At 31.5% G+C, this 16,948-nt stretch overlaps 1 protein-coding gene across 12 annotated transcripts; it reads right to left on the bottom strand.

Annotated features, from left to right (window-relative positions):
* Positions 1 to 522: 522 nt before the first annotated feature.
* LOC105160041 (mitochondrial import inner membrane translocase subunit TIM44-2-like) lies at positions 523 to 10,609 on the bottom strand. 12 transcript variants are annotated; one of them, XR_016065242.1, is made up of 6 exons: positions 10,002 to 10,608; positions 9,475 to 9,587; positions 8,786 to 8,865; positions 8,559 to 8,634; positions 3,396 to 3,522; positions 528 to 1,999 (listed from the first exon to the last, which is right to left on the bottom strand). XR_016065242.1 is itself a non-coding variant. In XM_088879873.1 (5 exons), the coding sequence occupies exons 2-5, from the start codon at positions 9,558 to 9,560 to the stop codon at positions 1,975 to 1,977; spliced, it is 267 nt and encodes an 88-aa protein (XP_088735999.1). In that variant the 5' UTR covers positions 9,561 to 9,587; positions 10,002 to 10,608; the 3' UTR covers positions 523 to 1,974. The 12 variants fall into 12 exon arrangements, 4 of the variants coding, with proteins under 4 accessions (XP_088735999.1, XP_088735998.1, XP_088735996.1 ...); XR_016065243.1 differs by lacking the exon at positions 528 to 1,999 and adding an exon at positions 2,387 to 2,911; XM_088879873.1 differs by lacking the exon at positions 3,396 to 3,522 and having other exon boundaries at positions 523 to 1,999.
* Positions 10,610 to 16,948: the final 6,339 nt, after the last annotated feature.

A 16,948-nucleotide genomic window follows, 5' to 3' on the forward strand; every position in this document is an offset into this window, starting at 1 on the left:
CAAAATTTATATATATATAAAAGACATAATTTGATAATAATTTCACAATGAACAATAATTTTTATTTTTCAAAAACACAACACTAAACATACCTGAAAAAAATCGCATAGACATAAAATTCTCTAAACATAGAACATATAATAAGAAATTCTCTAATGAAGTATATTTCTCACAATATCATAGACATAAAATAACAAGAAATATAATTAAAATGACCGAAATTAGTGAAGACAATATTACAATAAATAACTAAATCTTACATATAATTAGACACAAAAATTCAGACTATTTATAAATAAAAAGATGAAAGAATAAAAGAAGACATACAATGTGCAATTAGAACTCATCCAAAACAATCAATCAAACTCTCACATATTAGATAAAGATAGTCTCTTTCAACTCCATCATATAAATATCCAATTGGCGAAATTTCTAACTACATCCTTTCCAATTTATTTACATAAGTTATTTTTAGTTTATATATTTGATCAAATATATATGAAATTAATATATTTACTAATTATGTTAAAACATATTCTAATATAATTAACAAAATCTTTGAACACAAAGTAAGTGAAAAGGATGTGAAAAATGCTTTTTGAAAACAAAATTAATCTCTATCAATATTCTATGTAAACAGTTGGTCATACGAAACGAATCAACAAGTTATAGTTTCTCTCGACTACCTATTATATAATTTAAGAAGTTAACTTTAACTGCACCATAGTGTTTTGGATGAAAAAAGAAGTTGATACCCGACTCCTGATTGACAAAAATAAGAGTAAAGTAAGATTTGATACCATACCTAAAGGCTTCTCTTGATCCCATTAGTGAAATAATTATTAGGAACAAAAATAAAGAGGCAGAAGACAAAATGAAATATTAATTATAAGACATGCTATCTTTGAACTTGAGATAGAATCCACCAAGCACAATAACACAAGAGCTGAATCTTGCTCCTATAACTTCCCCACACTCCCAGCTTACTGGAAATTGGAGTCACCGTTCCAGTTGCTTCGTTACCGTTTTGTCACATTTGATGTATTCATAAGCAAATATAATCACATCTAGTTATTGATTGTATACATGAAAAATATATTTATCCACTTACTCACCTACTCCAGGATCCAGAATCATCAAAAAGCATAAAGGAGCCATTAAAAAAAATAAAAAGATTACCTCCATTCTGCTGCTACTCTATCCAGCACTGAGCGATAGACAATATTTTGATCAATTAAAATTAAGAAATATATATCTATATTATACATAACAATGAAAATTTAAAAAGTTCAATAGAAAAATAAATCATTTAATAATCCAAAATTCCTTGAAACTACATAGACAAAAGTGTGAAAAGACATATAACCTTAAGGACAAAATTACCTAAATATAATTTTTGTATATCTAACTGAAAAGAAAACTATTTACTACTTTCACTTTTTTACTCAATTAAAACATAATAAAAGGGGAATAATACTGTATATTCTGAAAAAAAATCATATTAGTCTACATATTACAACGTTTGTCTATAAAGTTGTGCATGAACCACAAACGTAAATATTAAGGCTAAAACTTTAATAAATAACAAAACCTATTAAAGAAGAATACCTATAATATTGCCAATAAAAAAATATCACTCTTCTTGTATCACAAGTACCTCTCAAAAACACAAAACAAAATTTAAAACAAGTAATGATGTATAATATATAATGTAACCAATGGATAAACAAATGCTAAGAAACAATCAGAAATAAATGAATAATTCAATTTTTTATTAATCCAATTCTCTTTCTTTCTTAAGGTTGGAGTAGGAATGAAACAAAGTTATAACAAGATGTTCTCACCATGTAAAGTGAATCCCTGTTGACCGGCATTGAAAGGTTTTGTTACATCCTTATTATGCATAAAGGTTAGATCCATGACAAGCCCAAACATCTTTTATTTAAGCGCAACGCACAACATCCAATTTCCTTGTTAAGATTTGTCGATGCCCTTCACTCTAGAAATTTCACGATCATTGAGCCACGAAAAATATTAGAATTAAAGCTACATAACTAATTAAAATATAACATATTAGAAATTACTTAATGCTGAAACCAATAGGCAGATAACTGTCCAAAAGCACCGCATAAAAGTAATTATGTATTGGTTTCAGCATAATTATGTAAATTGGCATAATTACTTTTATGACCAAATTTGGAGTTGAAAGGATGTAGTTAAAAACACGTCAATGACCAAATTTGGAAAATCAAAAATAGAAAATTAACCAGATTACTGTCAATCACCAAATATAAGAAAATTTTTTCTTAGTTTCAAGTAAATATTAAATGCTTTCTCCTTCAATATCAAGGCAACATTAGCGGAGGCAATCAAAGTGAGCCAGATCAGAGAACAATTCAGGTTAATATAACCACACAAACAACTAATGGGGCCAAAATCTTTTTCTGACATCATAAATTACACTGAAACTTTGAAAGGGCATCAACAGACAGTAATCATAAGATATTGGCACTGAAATTGAATGCTAATGTTGTTCTTAAGCATACTTCTGTAGGAACATAATGCATTATTGATCTCCCCTTGTTAATCATGGCATGTCACCCCTAGTGATTGGGTGTGGCTTGCAAAACATTCAAACAGAACTACTCCAATCATCCAATAGAAACTGACAGCACTACCACTTACTTCGGAAGCATCCAAAACCATCAAAAGCATTTCCTCGCTACCACACCCCTTCCTTTTATAATTCCAGGAAGATCAAGGAGTTGTATTTTAGCATCATTGTAGTGAACAATGCCCAGAATTCAAGTCAGTGTGGTGAACTCATATGATGGGGCTTCTAAATGAGTTCCCGTCAACATAGTCAAAAGTGCTGATTTTCCAACACTGGGAAGTATAGTCGCAGACATATCTTCATAACACCAATAAGAATACCACAAAACAAGAATGATTTACATGTCACCTTAAACAGAACAATCCTTAATCCAAAAAACTGACCAAGAAAGACATGGTAGCTAAAGAAATGGGACAAGTACAAAATGAGAAAACAACCACCATCAACCAAAAGCCAATTAGTTAACTATCGGTCCGAAACAGTCTCTGTTAGCAAATCATGTGAACAAGATAATATTCAATTGTTCTTTATGATTCTAATTTTCTATCTTTTTCCAACACATAATTCTTAATAATACGGCAAACCTGGGGAAACCTATCAGTGGAACACGTCCATGGCCAAAATTGGTAACTTCAAAACCCTACCAGGTCCACTAGAACCCTAATTCATCGTGGGAGAATTATGAGAATACAAAAGCACTTAAAGGATTGAATTATTATAATTGAAACAATTCACGTGCCGAAGTGCAGAAAAATACCATGCATGCCACAAGGCAAGCTACCTTTTGTCTTTATGCTGGAAACAGAGACTACAAAGTTCTCCAAAACTTCACACATGCCACGACCAGTATGAGTTACAAAAGCCTATTCTTGAAGAAGCCCATTCAGACTGCCATTCCCGTGAAGTCTCTAGATTGTCAATTGAAAGATTTTAGCATATGGCCTCCAAAAAATAGCATAAACATTTTTAACATATCATCCAAGCACATCAATCCCAGTTCTGGTGATAAAGAAGACCATAACGGTTTCAATATTTTAATATAATTCTACACAGTTCCTCTTTGTGCAGCGAATTTAAGAAATTAAGATTAACTCCACCTTACTGCTTTTGCATGAATAAAATGCTATTACATGACAACGCTAGATTGACAAAACAAGAGTAAAGTAGTATTTGATACGTGATGGCTTCTCTTGACCCCTTCAGAGAAACAATTATTAGGAAGAGACAAAAGACAACAGACAACAGACAACATTAAGTATAATTATAATTGACATGCTATTTCTGAACTTTAGACAAAAAACCACCCAACAAAATAACACAAGAGCTGACTCTGAATCCTATAACCTCCAACTGTGATGTGTAAAAAACTATCACCTACATTACACTCCCATCTTCCAGGAACTTGGGGTATCTTAACTAACCTACACAACAAAATCCTTTCCAATAACTCAAAATAAGCATGAATAGAAGGTTAAAATATATTTCATTAGATTCCCGAACACCGAAGCCATGCTTGCCCTCAAACATTTCTCAATCCAAATACACGAATTATCCAAGTAGCAATTGTCAAATTTCCTTTCATGTCAGTCAAGTATATCCCCTACACTAATAAGACTTAATAGTTTAAGAAGAGATAGCAATACTGAGAACAATCACTTGTAGCACAAACATTCAACACACAAGTATCCCATTGACTTTATCAAAATCAAATGAAACAAGTCTCAACACTCTCACATTGGTGTCACTCTAATCACTCATAAAGTGTTTAAGAATTCGCGTATCACTCTAATCACTCATAAAGTGTTTAAGAATTTGGGTTCCACTCAAATCAATACATAGTATGTCATTACCATAGGCTTGCTTGTGAATCAAATCTCCACCACCAACGAAATGCAAATTAATGCATGAATCAAAGGGTCTTTCCATGGGTTGTAATGGGGATAAGGACAAGGTGTGGTAAAAAATAGGTCGAATTGTGGCTGATGAATTCAAAGGAGCGATGCCAACCTAGTTGCTTATCCTTCAAAGCTCATTCTCCTTCAACTCGATTCAAGCGCTTTGAACAATCAAACTCGTCAAATTGTTTTGTTTTCCATTTCTGAATCTCTTTCTTTTTCAGAATTTTTTCTTTTTGTCTTCTTTTTTTTCTTTTTTGTTTCATCAGTTTTCTACTTTTTTTCCTTCTTTTTCTTCTTCTTTTTTTTTTTTCATTTCCTCTTCGCTCCTCTTTTATTTATTTTCCTTGGGGCTAGCAATGCATCCCCAGTATACAACTTGAATCATTTAATTCACTCATTTCCATGTCGATTCACAAGCAACCAAGCCAACATCATCCCCTCGAATAGGTTCAAAAATCACTTCAGGAAATAACCAAGAAGGGGATAATTCAGCTTATAATGTGGTTTAATCAAGAAAAGAAAAGCCAAGGCTCAAATGATGTTTCTATGGCTGAATTCAAGGTAGGTTATTTTCAGGTCAATGGGTTACTCCTAAGTGCCCTTATCACTTTCATACACCAATCTTAGAAGATTGTGGTCTCAAAATGTATTACACAAGCAAGTTCTAGAATGAACATACTAAGTTTGATGCCCTCAATCAAAAGAAATGTAGAAGCACTGTTTAAATGGTAGTGCTTTGGTTCAAAAGCTCACACAAAGGGCTTTTGTGTTGATTCTTGAACATCGTTCATTTGATGCAGTCAATGGAACACACTTCACACATTTTTTTTTTAATATGCCACTAGTGCTAGTTTCTCCTACTTATCTCAACTTATACCAAAAGATTCTATTAATGTAAGGGATATCACAAGACAACAATCTGAAAATTCAACATCTACTGCAGCATAATTCACATATTTTTCTCAAGACATACTAACTTCCTTCACAAGTTTCGGGGTTCAATTAAAATTGTCAACCCCAATTAAACATTTTCAATCCCCACACATCCATATTCCAACACATTAATTCAAATTTTCAACAACACAACCAATTTTGCAAGAATTGTTGTATAATGCTATCCAACCACATCCCAAAAAATCAATCACAACTTCACAAGCAGAAAGCACAACATACCTTCCCCACACCCAGCACATATATTGTCCTCAGTGTATGCATGCAGACCCACAGAAATAAGGAAATGATTAATAAAAAGAAAGAAAACATGTTCCTAAAATGTGGGATGGTGTCGAGGTCTACTCGACAGACGGTAGCAGAAGCAACAACTGGGGGGGGCGGTGGCAGAAGCCTTCCATTTGGGCTCGTTGTCCTTAGTCGAACCATGACAAGGAGCTGGGCTATGGGTGAATCGCAACTGTGTATATGTGAAAATATATTATCCACCAACTCCCGAAAGCAAAAAGAAATTAATGTCATGCCTCATAAACATGTTGAAGGCGCATATATTCACCTACTTGTATAGATGTTTAATAATGTAAGCAAAAGCAACAAAATAGAAAATGAAAACAAGATATCTGTGTAGAGAGAAGAACATTGTAGTTAAGGGCGCGCGCCATGGCCAAAGGCGCAAGCCTCTCGCCATTCTTGGCCTGTGGCGCTGGCCTTCGTCCACGCGTTGCCATGGTGACGGCTGGGCACCATTCGGGCTATTGCCGAGGCGCTCGCAGTGCTCCTTTGTGAGCCTAGGCCTTTTTAGGTCTGGGCCATCAAAATTTTATAAAAGAAATTAAAAAAATAAGGAACAACAGGCACTGTTTCTTATTCCCTGTGCCGCCACCAATTACGTTTTCTTTCTTTTTTCTTGTGTTGCTGCTACTTTCTCATGATGCTTTCAGTTCTTCTTTTTGGCTTCTCGTTCTCTTTTCAATTTTGTTATTTCTTTCTTTTCTTTTCTTCATAGAGTTACTCTGTTTTTCCTTTTCTTGTCTTTGATTCTGATACTATGTAATGTAACTATGTACTCTATGTTCTTTAATTAAGTATTAATGTAAATTGAAGTCATCACTTTTCATATATTTATTATTTGTTTATTGATCAAAGTATGCTATGGTTCACTAATTAAACTATATGCTTTACTTTAGTATAGTATATAGAGTTACTACATATTCCTTAAATTTTAATTTCTGAAATTGCTTCTCTAGTTTTTTAAAGGAAAAAAATATAAGTATTATTTATTTATTTTAATTTCTTATACATTGTTCTAGTCGAAATGGCGCATGGTGCACGGTGCAGCTCCAGGAGCCCTTGGCGCCACTGTGCACCATGCCCGCCATAAACTACTATGGAGAAGAAGAAACGTGCTGGCCGTAATAATAAAATACATAAAGGAGCCATCAAAAAATTAAAAGGATTACATCCATTCTGATACTAGATCCAGCATTAAGTAATGAATAGTATTTTGATCAATTAAAATCAAGTTCTCTATATCTATATTATGTATAAAAACTGTGAATGATGACTTAATATCTTCATAATAATAAATAAATTTTTTTTGAAAAACAAAGCTTTAATAGAATAATGAACTATTTAATAATCCTAAACTCCTTTAATAGATAGAAGTGTGAAACAACATTTATACCCTCAAGGACTCCAATAATAAATCATAATAAGGCTTCAACAATACATATAGTACCTCATTTGATTGCCTAATGTAAAATTTCAATTTGAATCGAATAATATTAATCATTAATTTTTATTAATATAGATAAGCATATACTATTCTCTAAAAGTAAAATGAGAATCATCATGATTTTTTTTTAAAAATATGATAATGGAATTAAACTTGATTTAACCAAGATAATTTAGGTTGTGAACTGCATTTTTACCCCACATTATGAACCTAAAACATAGTGAAAGGATTAACTTAAAATAAGGTGATAGAATTTAAATTTAATTTTAAATCTTATCCATTATTAAAAAAAAATACATAGAAGAATTTGTAACCATACAATGCAAGCTTATTTACATCAAAATAGACATAACATATTGCATACTTGTGGTTCATACACAACTTTAGAGTGAAACATTAACATTCTTGTGTAAAACACATCTAGAAGCAGTTGACAACACATACTGAGCCAGTTTGAAGAATAATAGCAACTATATGTAAATAATGTTCCTGCATCACTAATACAGTTACATGTAAACCAAGGTAACACGGTCCAGTCAAAGGTTAAGGTCCTGAACTAAAGAACGAAGATGACTCTCAGTTTGTCTCTTTTTCTAGTGTGTTTTTGCTTATTTGTAAGTAGAGAATGCTGTGTTCCGTGGAAGAAAATTAGGAGTATGTATCAGAAATGAGTATTCCAGTTATAGCTAATACAAAACTTATCCCAATTCTTTTTCTTATCTTTTTTTGTAATAGAATAACATATTGCATACTTGTGGTTTACACAACTTTAGAGCCAAAATTATCATAGTCGTGTAAAATTCATCTAGAAGCAGCCGACACCACAGATACCGTGCCAGTATGAAGCATAATAGCAAACTATATATAAATAATGTTCCTGCATCAGTAATATAGTTACATGTAAACTAAGGTAACACCGTCCAGTCCAATCTTAAGGTCCTGGACTAAAGAATGAAGACGACTCTCAGTCTGTTCTCTTTTTCTAGTGTGTTTTTGCATTATTTGTAAGTAGAGAATGTTGTGCTCTGTGAAAGAAAAATAGGAGTATAGTTTATGTTTCAGCACTGACTGTTCTAGTTATAGACAAATAAAAAATAATCCAATTCTTCTTTAGGCTGGATGCCAAAGATATGAATAATGCATTAAAAAATATATTGATGTAAGTAGCTACACTCTAACCAGAAAAAGGTACCCAGAAATTTTAATTAGTTCCTTTAGTAGCCAAGAGTTGAGGAAAACAAGGAACAAAGAGTTAGGGAAAACAAAATATATGTCCAGAAGTACTTCAATTAAGTCAAACTCCATATTGCTAATTCACCTTTGGGAAGACACTGTAGAACCACTAGAGGATGATTTATACCTTTTTTGTTTTTCTTGAGCCTGCGACCAAACACCATCTACATGCTTGTACAGCTGCTCAATAGTCTGCTTTTGTTCTGCATTTCACCATTTCACCATCTCAGAGCTCACATTGGAAGTGTCTGCCAACTTGACATACAACATTATTTCTCAGTCTCTAAATAGTTAAACATGTGCCCCACAACAACACAAGAATTATATATTGTTGTAACTTGTAACATTACCTACCTTTCAGATCCTCATTCACCCCTTTCAAGTCCTCTGCTTTCTCCTTAATCTCCCTCATGGATTGTTGAAATTCCAAGTTCCTACAGCCAAATGATCAGGATATTAATATGAGCTATTAAAGGAAAACAAAAAAGGCATGCTAATGAGCTGAAAACATCGAAAGCTTATCACGTAAGAAAGTTGAACATAAGAAACCCAAATCAGAGAAAGGAACTACTTCAACAGTTAGAACAAAATATTAAAATAATATCAAATTTTTAGCTATGGTTAACCACACTGAAATGTTAATCCTAAGTCATATTAATTGCCAGATCATCAAAACTTTCCCTGAGTTCTGGAAAAAAGCCTCAACATAATTGACAAAAGAGAGCGCTATTCACAGGTTAACCATTGTAATGTCCAACCAATCCCAGCATTATGTAAAACCCAGTATATCAATGCTAACTATTAGATCTTGAAAGGAGTGGAGGAAATATCTCGTCAACTAATGAGGACTTAAAAGAACTGACCAGAAGAATGCTCTTCACACCTCAACAAGGGCGATAACTTGTCATAGCTTATGATTATTTATTTATTTTAAATGAATCATCGTATAAGACAACCAAGATTAAGCATTACATGCAGAAACTAATTCAAGTATGAACAAAAAACAACAGCAGAAATCGAGACTTCAATGTAAAATAGAATACCTGTCAGCTTCACCTTTAATCTTCTTGAAGAACTCATTGAACACACTGAATTCACATCTAAAGAAAACTCCATTGGGCAGAAGCATTTGCAGCCTGGGCAATCTACTGGAGATCTACAGAGAAACACTCAACATGTGAAAATTATTCTAGAAAGGGAAAGGAAAAGAGAAAGCAGAAGAAACACACACACATGTTGAGATCCTAATAATTTGTGACTGCTAAGAAGAAGGTGTTTGGAGGGAAATAAATCTCTGGCAGGTTTTCTGTTGGCCCACATCACAAATCACAACCTAGAGAGATTATAAAATATTTCTTGGAATTTATATATGAAAAGGAGTCACAATTTAGGTGTATCCATAGATTTAATGTGTCTGGACATATAAGATGTAAATCAATCTTAGAGGTGATACATTCAGGATCACACATAAAAGGGCTTTTAATTCGTTTCTTCCAGCAACATGGATCTCATACGAATTCAAACTCACTTCATCAGTAGAAAACATGTGAGTGTGAGTAGGGGGTTTTACCAGTGGGGTTTCCCTTTCTTGGATTTGTCTGCATTGAGCCCACCTACTACCTCCGTTGTACCTCAGTCGCTGTTTTTTCCCCAAGGGTGCTGCCTTGCGTAGGGGCAGAATCAGAGGCGGTGAATCTTGAACGCACTTCACCGTCTCTCCTTCATCGAGGCTGCAGAAACCCTTCAGATTTAGTAGATTAGTGAAAGAAGATAACCCTTCACTCCCTTTCTGCTGATCTTTCCCCCCTTATTCTTTCCTCTGTTTTTTTGGGTGAGAATCGGAACATGAATAGAGAAAACAGAAAGGGGTGAGGCTTAAAACGTGGGATTGAGGATGGACGGTGGTTTTGGGTAAAATGGCCGGAAAGAGGACGGCGATTTTTAGGGTTTTTACCTGTGGATTTTTTCTTTTTTGAATATCTTTAGTACAATTTCTTCCCAAGATTCTAAGAAATCATCGAAAAATCGCAAAAAAAGGAAGAAGAAGAAGAAGAAAAGGAATTCGCATTGAGAAATATGACAGAGAGACAGAGAGAGACTTTGAGAAATATGGCAGAGAGAAATGGTTTGTGCTTCTTGGGTACGAAGATGATGATGACGACCTTGGCTGCAGTATCACTTGTATTCCCAAAGTTGCCATTAGTCCCCCCACCCCCCACCCCTACCCTTTTTTTATTAATTTCTTTTTCTAAAATACACAAATTCTGTATATTAATTTCATCAAATGTCTTAAAACTATGCCAATTTGTAAATTTAGGGTTTATCCAAAATTTATTGTTATTTATTATAAATAGTTTGTGTTCATAATCAGTCTGCTAATTTGAATAATATTTTAATTTATTGACAAATAGAACTATAAAAAATAACTAATATATATTTGGCACACTCAAATGTGTGTGCACTATTAATTTAAATTTTAAAAATTAATTATTATTTTAAAAGTATATTAATTAGATAAATAAAAAATATAATAAGAAAATTTTGGAAAAAAAGAGAGAGAAAGAATAAAAAGTGACCTGGAAGTTGACAAGAGAGAGATGATAGAAATAAATATCTAACATGATAGAAATACATTTGTAGAACTATTTTAGTATTGGTATTAGGAACGGTCATTTATTTATATTTGTAATATTTTCTTTACAATTACTAAAATCATTCCTAATTTTGATTTTATAATTTATTTATGATTTTATAACTTTTTATACTTATGTAATATATTTTAATAAATAATTTAATTCATATATTAATATATTTTAATAAATAATTTAATTCATATATTTAATAAATTTAAATAAATAAATAAATTTATATATTTTAATAAATAATTTAATTCATATATTTAATAAATTTAAATAAATAAATAAATTTATATATTTTAATAAATTATTTAATAAATATAAATAAATAAATTTATATATTTTAATAAATTTTAATATAGAATTAGATTAATTTAATAAATTTTCAATTAATTATATTTGTGAATTGAATTAATTGAGTAAATATGAAATAATGGAATGTAATCAACATTATGAAATATTAATAATTAAAAAAAATATTGTATTAATATGAACTATTGTCTAATTACAAAAATAAAAAAAAATTAAAACCTAATCTAAATCCTCCTTATTAGCAACGTGCATATCGTCTTCGATCGAGGTTGGAGGGTCTGTCGAGGAGGTAGCCCGCATCTTCCTTATCATGGCCATCATGTCGGCCATCATCATCTCGAGGAGGTTGATGCGGTCCTCCATCGTCGGATTTAGTTGGGGCGATGGCGGTGGCGATGGTGATGTGAAGGTCCGGCTGAAGATATGGGCCTCAGAACCAAGGACAAATACTCGGCCCTTGTTCTTGCCCACGGCTGCAGCCAACCACATATGTTGATCCATCATTGCCACCAAAGCCTCTGATTCTGCCAGGGCATCATGGTCCTTGGCCGTGGGTTGAGACTAACGATCATCCATCAGCTTCTGGAACGTCTCCTGCAAAACAAACAAAATTATTAGTACTTTTAATCAATAATTAATTTTTAGAAAAAAATAATAGTAATAATGTATTTACCTCCATCTCAACAGCCCTCTGCCCGCTCCAGTCGTGGTCTCTTTTTTCTTATAGAAATTTTCAAATAACTGCATCTTCTTGGGCGATTGATTGAGCTCTATCTCCTGTAGAAGAATATAATAGTTAACATCTTATTTATAAAATAATGATAAAACTTAAAAAAGAATGTGATTTACTTACCAACTTCCTCTTTTGCATGCTGACAGAGGAAGATCCCCCACAATACACAGTCAAGGACGCCGTGGGGTTCGTAGCTCGGTTGACCTTATTCTTTGAGGAGTCCTGCTAGAAGTCCTCGTTGGCGCAGTATGCTTGGAGTTGGAGCTAAACCTCGTTGACTAGCCAAAATGGTTTGACCAGGCGAAGGAGAATATCTTTCAGATGTACTTTTCGGCCCACATGTGGCTAAACCGGTTGGTAATTTATAAATTGTTTTATTTTACTATTTCTCTAAGTTTTTCTACTTTCCTTGTCTGAATGACACATAAACTTTTCTAAAATAAATATTGCATATCAAATGAGATAATTAAGCATTAATATTTAAAAACACATAAGAATGTTTACAAATATTTGTGGTCCAAGCTGAATGTTTAGTTATCAAGTAATTCTAGATTAAAATTATGTTAATTTTAGATAATAAGGTTGATTAATGACATCATTTTGAATTGAGTATTATAATGGCTCTATTGAAATTTTTCTCCTTAATTAGGAGGTGTTCGGCGTTTTGGACCTTCATAACAGCAGTTAAATTGTATTAGACCCTATAATGTAATTCCAGACTGATAATTTTTTAGTGTATATAGAGGATAAGTGTAATAAATATTATTAAGTAATAGGACCAATTTAGAATTTTAATTTAATCCAAGTGAAAGTTAGAATATTTTCAAATAATATATAATACAACTAAGAGCCACCAAATGCCATTAAATTCAGACAAATGCAACAAAATATTACAGTAACCACCCCTCCAATACATTTACAAAACCTCTCTCCACCACATCCCCATTGCACACAGATCTCTTTCTATTCACATCGGAACCTCCAACATTTCATCATTTTTGTTTTTCTCTTTACTTGACCCATTTAATGGCACCAGCTACAAAATCAGTTGTGAAACTACACAGAACTACGATGTGACTGTCAAAGATTTGCAGCGGGAGATTTATCCATCCAACAACTTGTGGATCGGCAATTTGTCACCAAAAGTTGCAGACTCTAAGTTAAAATCTCTGTCTGAAACTCATGGAGAAGTGATGGGCATTAATTTGTTCCCCTTGCACCACTACATCTTTGTGCACTTTAAGAAATCGAGGTCATGAAGTTGGCGAGGCAGGGACTGGAAGGCTACATTGTTCAAGAGAAGTCTCTAATGATTAACTTCGCTAAATCGATTGGTAATTTATTAATTTTTTTCTACTTTTCATGTCTGCAATGACACATAAACTTTTTTAAAAGAAATATTGCATATCAAATGAGATTATTAAGCACTAATATCTGAAAACACACACGGAATGTTTATAAATATTTGTGGACCAAGCTGAATGTTTAGTTTTAAAGTAATTCTAGATTAAAATCATGTTAACTTTAGATAATGATTTTGATTAATGGCTTCATCTTGAATTGAATATTATAAAGTCTATTAAAATTTTTGGTCCTATATAATTAGAGGTGTTTGGCATTTTGGCCCTTCAAAAAGTTAAACTTATCTTAGTAAATTTTACGATTTGCTAGAAATTTCTCAATCTGTCAAAAATTAACACGTGTAAATCATGTGCTGGCATAAATTTGATAATATATTCATGACTTGCACATGTGGTTTTCCAGCTAATTTTTAACTTTCTGGCAAAATGTGTCCTCAAATCATGAAATATGCAAAACTAATGGGCCAAGTCGCAATTTCTAATTCTTAATGGACACAAATGCCAAACAACTAAAATTAGACCAATCTCTTTATAAGGAAGAACCCATCCATCAATTAGTGAAATTTAAAAAATTGTCAAACAACGCAAAAATTGATGGGAAATTCATATTTTTGAAAATTTTTGGAATGAATCTATTATATATATATATATATATATATATGGTAATTACATGATAACATCAATATTTTAATAAATTGATTAGTTTGACAATATATCAATATTCAATTCATATATTAATATCACAAAGAATAATAAAATAAATTATAATAAACTCAGATAAAGTGAGTCAAATACTCACTCGTTTGATGGGATTCGAACCCATCACCTTACACTTATTCATGAAACCTAGCTCACCTATAAGTGATAGGATAAGACATCATTGATCAAAAGTTTAGATGTTAGTTAGGAATTTGAAACTTGACATGATTCTAGCTATAAAAGATATTTTAGGAGGATTTTTCAAAGGCAAGTTGCATAAAATCAATAAAAAAAATGAAAGATTTTAAGTAGTAAATTGCATAAAATTGATCGGCTCGTGCAATATATAACAAGAAGAGTAATAATAGTAGTAAAAAGACAAATAAAACTATCATAATACAATCATAAAGTAAGGATATAAACTTTATCATATCAATAGCATGCAATTAATAAATAATTTTAAAATTTCAAACTATAATTTTATAAAATATAATGATAAGAAAAAAATTGAACCCTAAGTATGCAAAAATGAAAGCATTAACTTTAGTGTCTGAACAAGACAAAGTTGCTTGAAAAATCAATAATTTAAGATTAAAAAGCAAGAAAGCTTATAATAATGAGAAAAAAAAATGAAAGCAACCTCTTGAAATTATTATAGGAAATGAACAAATCATTCCTTGTAAAAAGAAATAGCAAAGTACCTCCTTATATTTTTTGAAATAAAATAATTTACCTCTTTAGACACAGATGTAAATTGCTTTATTTTAAAAGATATAGGGAGGTGATGTGATTTTCTTTTTTTCATGAAGAGATAATTTACTCAATTACAATACCATAGGATGGTAATTGCATTAAACCCTATAAAGTAATGCCATACTAATATTTCTTAGTGTTTATAGAGGAAAGTCTAATAAATATTATTAAGTAATAGAACCAATTTAAAATTTTAATGTGATTCAGGATAAAAGTTATCATATTTCCAAATAATGCACTATACAACCAAGAGCCACTAAATTTCATTAAATTCAGACAAATCCAACAAAATATTATAGTAATCACCCCGCTCATACACTTACAAAACCTCACTCGACCACATCTCCATTGCACACAAATATCTTCTATTAGCTTTTTATTCACATCGAAACCTCCGCCGGTCCATTATTTTTCTTGTTCTTTGTACTTGACCTATTTATTGGCATCACATGTAAAATCAGCGGCGGAAGCTACACAAAACCACGATCTGACTGTCAAAGATTTGCAGCAAGAGATTCATACATCCAACAACTTGTCGATCGGCAATTTGTCACCAGAAGTGATAGATCTTAAGTTAAAATCTCTGTTTTGCCGCTCATGGGGAAGTGATCAGTAAAATTGAGGGCACGAAATTGGCGAGGCAGGGCGTGCAATACCACATTCTTTACGGGAAGCCTCCAATGATTAACTTTGCTACAGTGCATGATTCATTAGTTTTTATATTTTGTAACTTCTCTATAGTCTACATACTGTTGTCGAAGGTTTAAATATATTTTTGATCCTGTAATTTTCTACTTTTCATATCTAAAATCACACATAAACTTCTTTAATGATGCCTATCAAATGAGATTATTAAGCACTAATATTTGAAAACGCACACAGAATGTTTATAAGTATTTGTGAACTAAACTAAATGTTTAGTTATCAAGTAATTCTAGATTAAAATCGTATTACCTTTAGATAATAAGGTTGATTAATGGCATCATTTTGAAAGACATTATAAAGGCTTGAAACTTTTTGTCTTATAATTTGAGGTGATTGGCATTTTGGACCTTAAAAAAATAAAACTTATAATTTAATGTATTATCTTCATAAAATTTTTGCGATTTTATAACACATTGTGTGACGTCTATAAAATTTTTCACATAATTGGGAGACCAATTGGTAGTTATTTAGAAATTTAAATTTAATTAGTGAATAAATTATAGATTGAATTTGAGATATAATAAAATTTGAACAAATTAAATTGGAGGTTGTTATAATACTTGGGGGTAAATTATATTAACTAAGAAAATTAGGAAGGACGCGAAATGTATTTTAGAAAAGTATAAACTAAATATATAAATATAATAATAATAATATTATATACATATATATAATATATAAAAGAGGGGGAATTGACACTGCCTCACCCCCCTCTTAAAATATATATATATATACATATATATATACATATATATATATATGTATATATATATGTAACATGCTTGGAAAAAAAAGGAAAAGTGGAATACTCACAGAGACAAACAGATATTGCGCAGCAAAAAGAGGCACGCTATGTTTTTTTTTTTTTTAATTTCAATTCATATTAATTTACATAATCATGTTATTTAATTAGTTTATTTATTAAATATAGTTTATATTGAGCGAAGTACTATTTAACCGGAGTATTATATGATTTTGGCTATTTAAATTAGTGTCGAAGTAAATATCACATTTTATATAAAAATGATATAGTTGGTTAATTAAATTATTAGATTTGTTAGCTTTAATTATTATTATAGCTAATTTATACAATTCCATTGGAATGGTTAATCAAATATGTAATTCTATGTATTGTTGTTTAATTAAATTATATAGTAACGATAAATTGGTAGAAAATTCATAAAAATGTTCCGAAAATTATATTTAAGAAATATTATGTTATTAAAGAGGGAAAATTAGACTTTAATGATAATATCATTTAAGGATATTATTAAAAATGATAGTTTTAAATATATAAGGTGTAGCACCCCGTTCGCTA

The sequence above is a fragment of the Sesamum indicum genome, linkage group LG4 (genome assembly GCF_026168435.1).
Source record: "Sesamum indicum cultivar Baizhima isolate 11 linkage group LG4, ASM2616843v1, whole genome shotgun sequence".
NCBI lineage: Eukaryota > Viridiplantae > Streptophyta > Magnoliopsida > Lamiales > Pedaliaceae > Sesamum > Sesamum indicum.

Bases quoted from the DNA above. Each gene is read 5' to 3' on its own strand.
- LOC105160041 (XM_088879870.1), bottom strand. From the start codon at position 9,560: ATGCTTCTGCCCAATGGAGTTTTCTTTAGATGTGAATTCAGTGTGTTC. The intron at 8,866-9,474 runs GTATTCTATTTT...ATTTGGCTGTAG, and splicing joins ATTAAAGGTGAAGCTGACAG to GAACTTGGAATTTCAACAAT. The intron at 8,635-8,785 runs GTAGGTAATGTT...GGTGAAATGCAG, and splicing joins GGTGAATGAGGATCTGAAAG to AACAAAAGCAGACTATTGAG.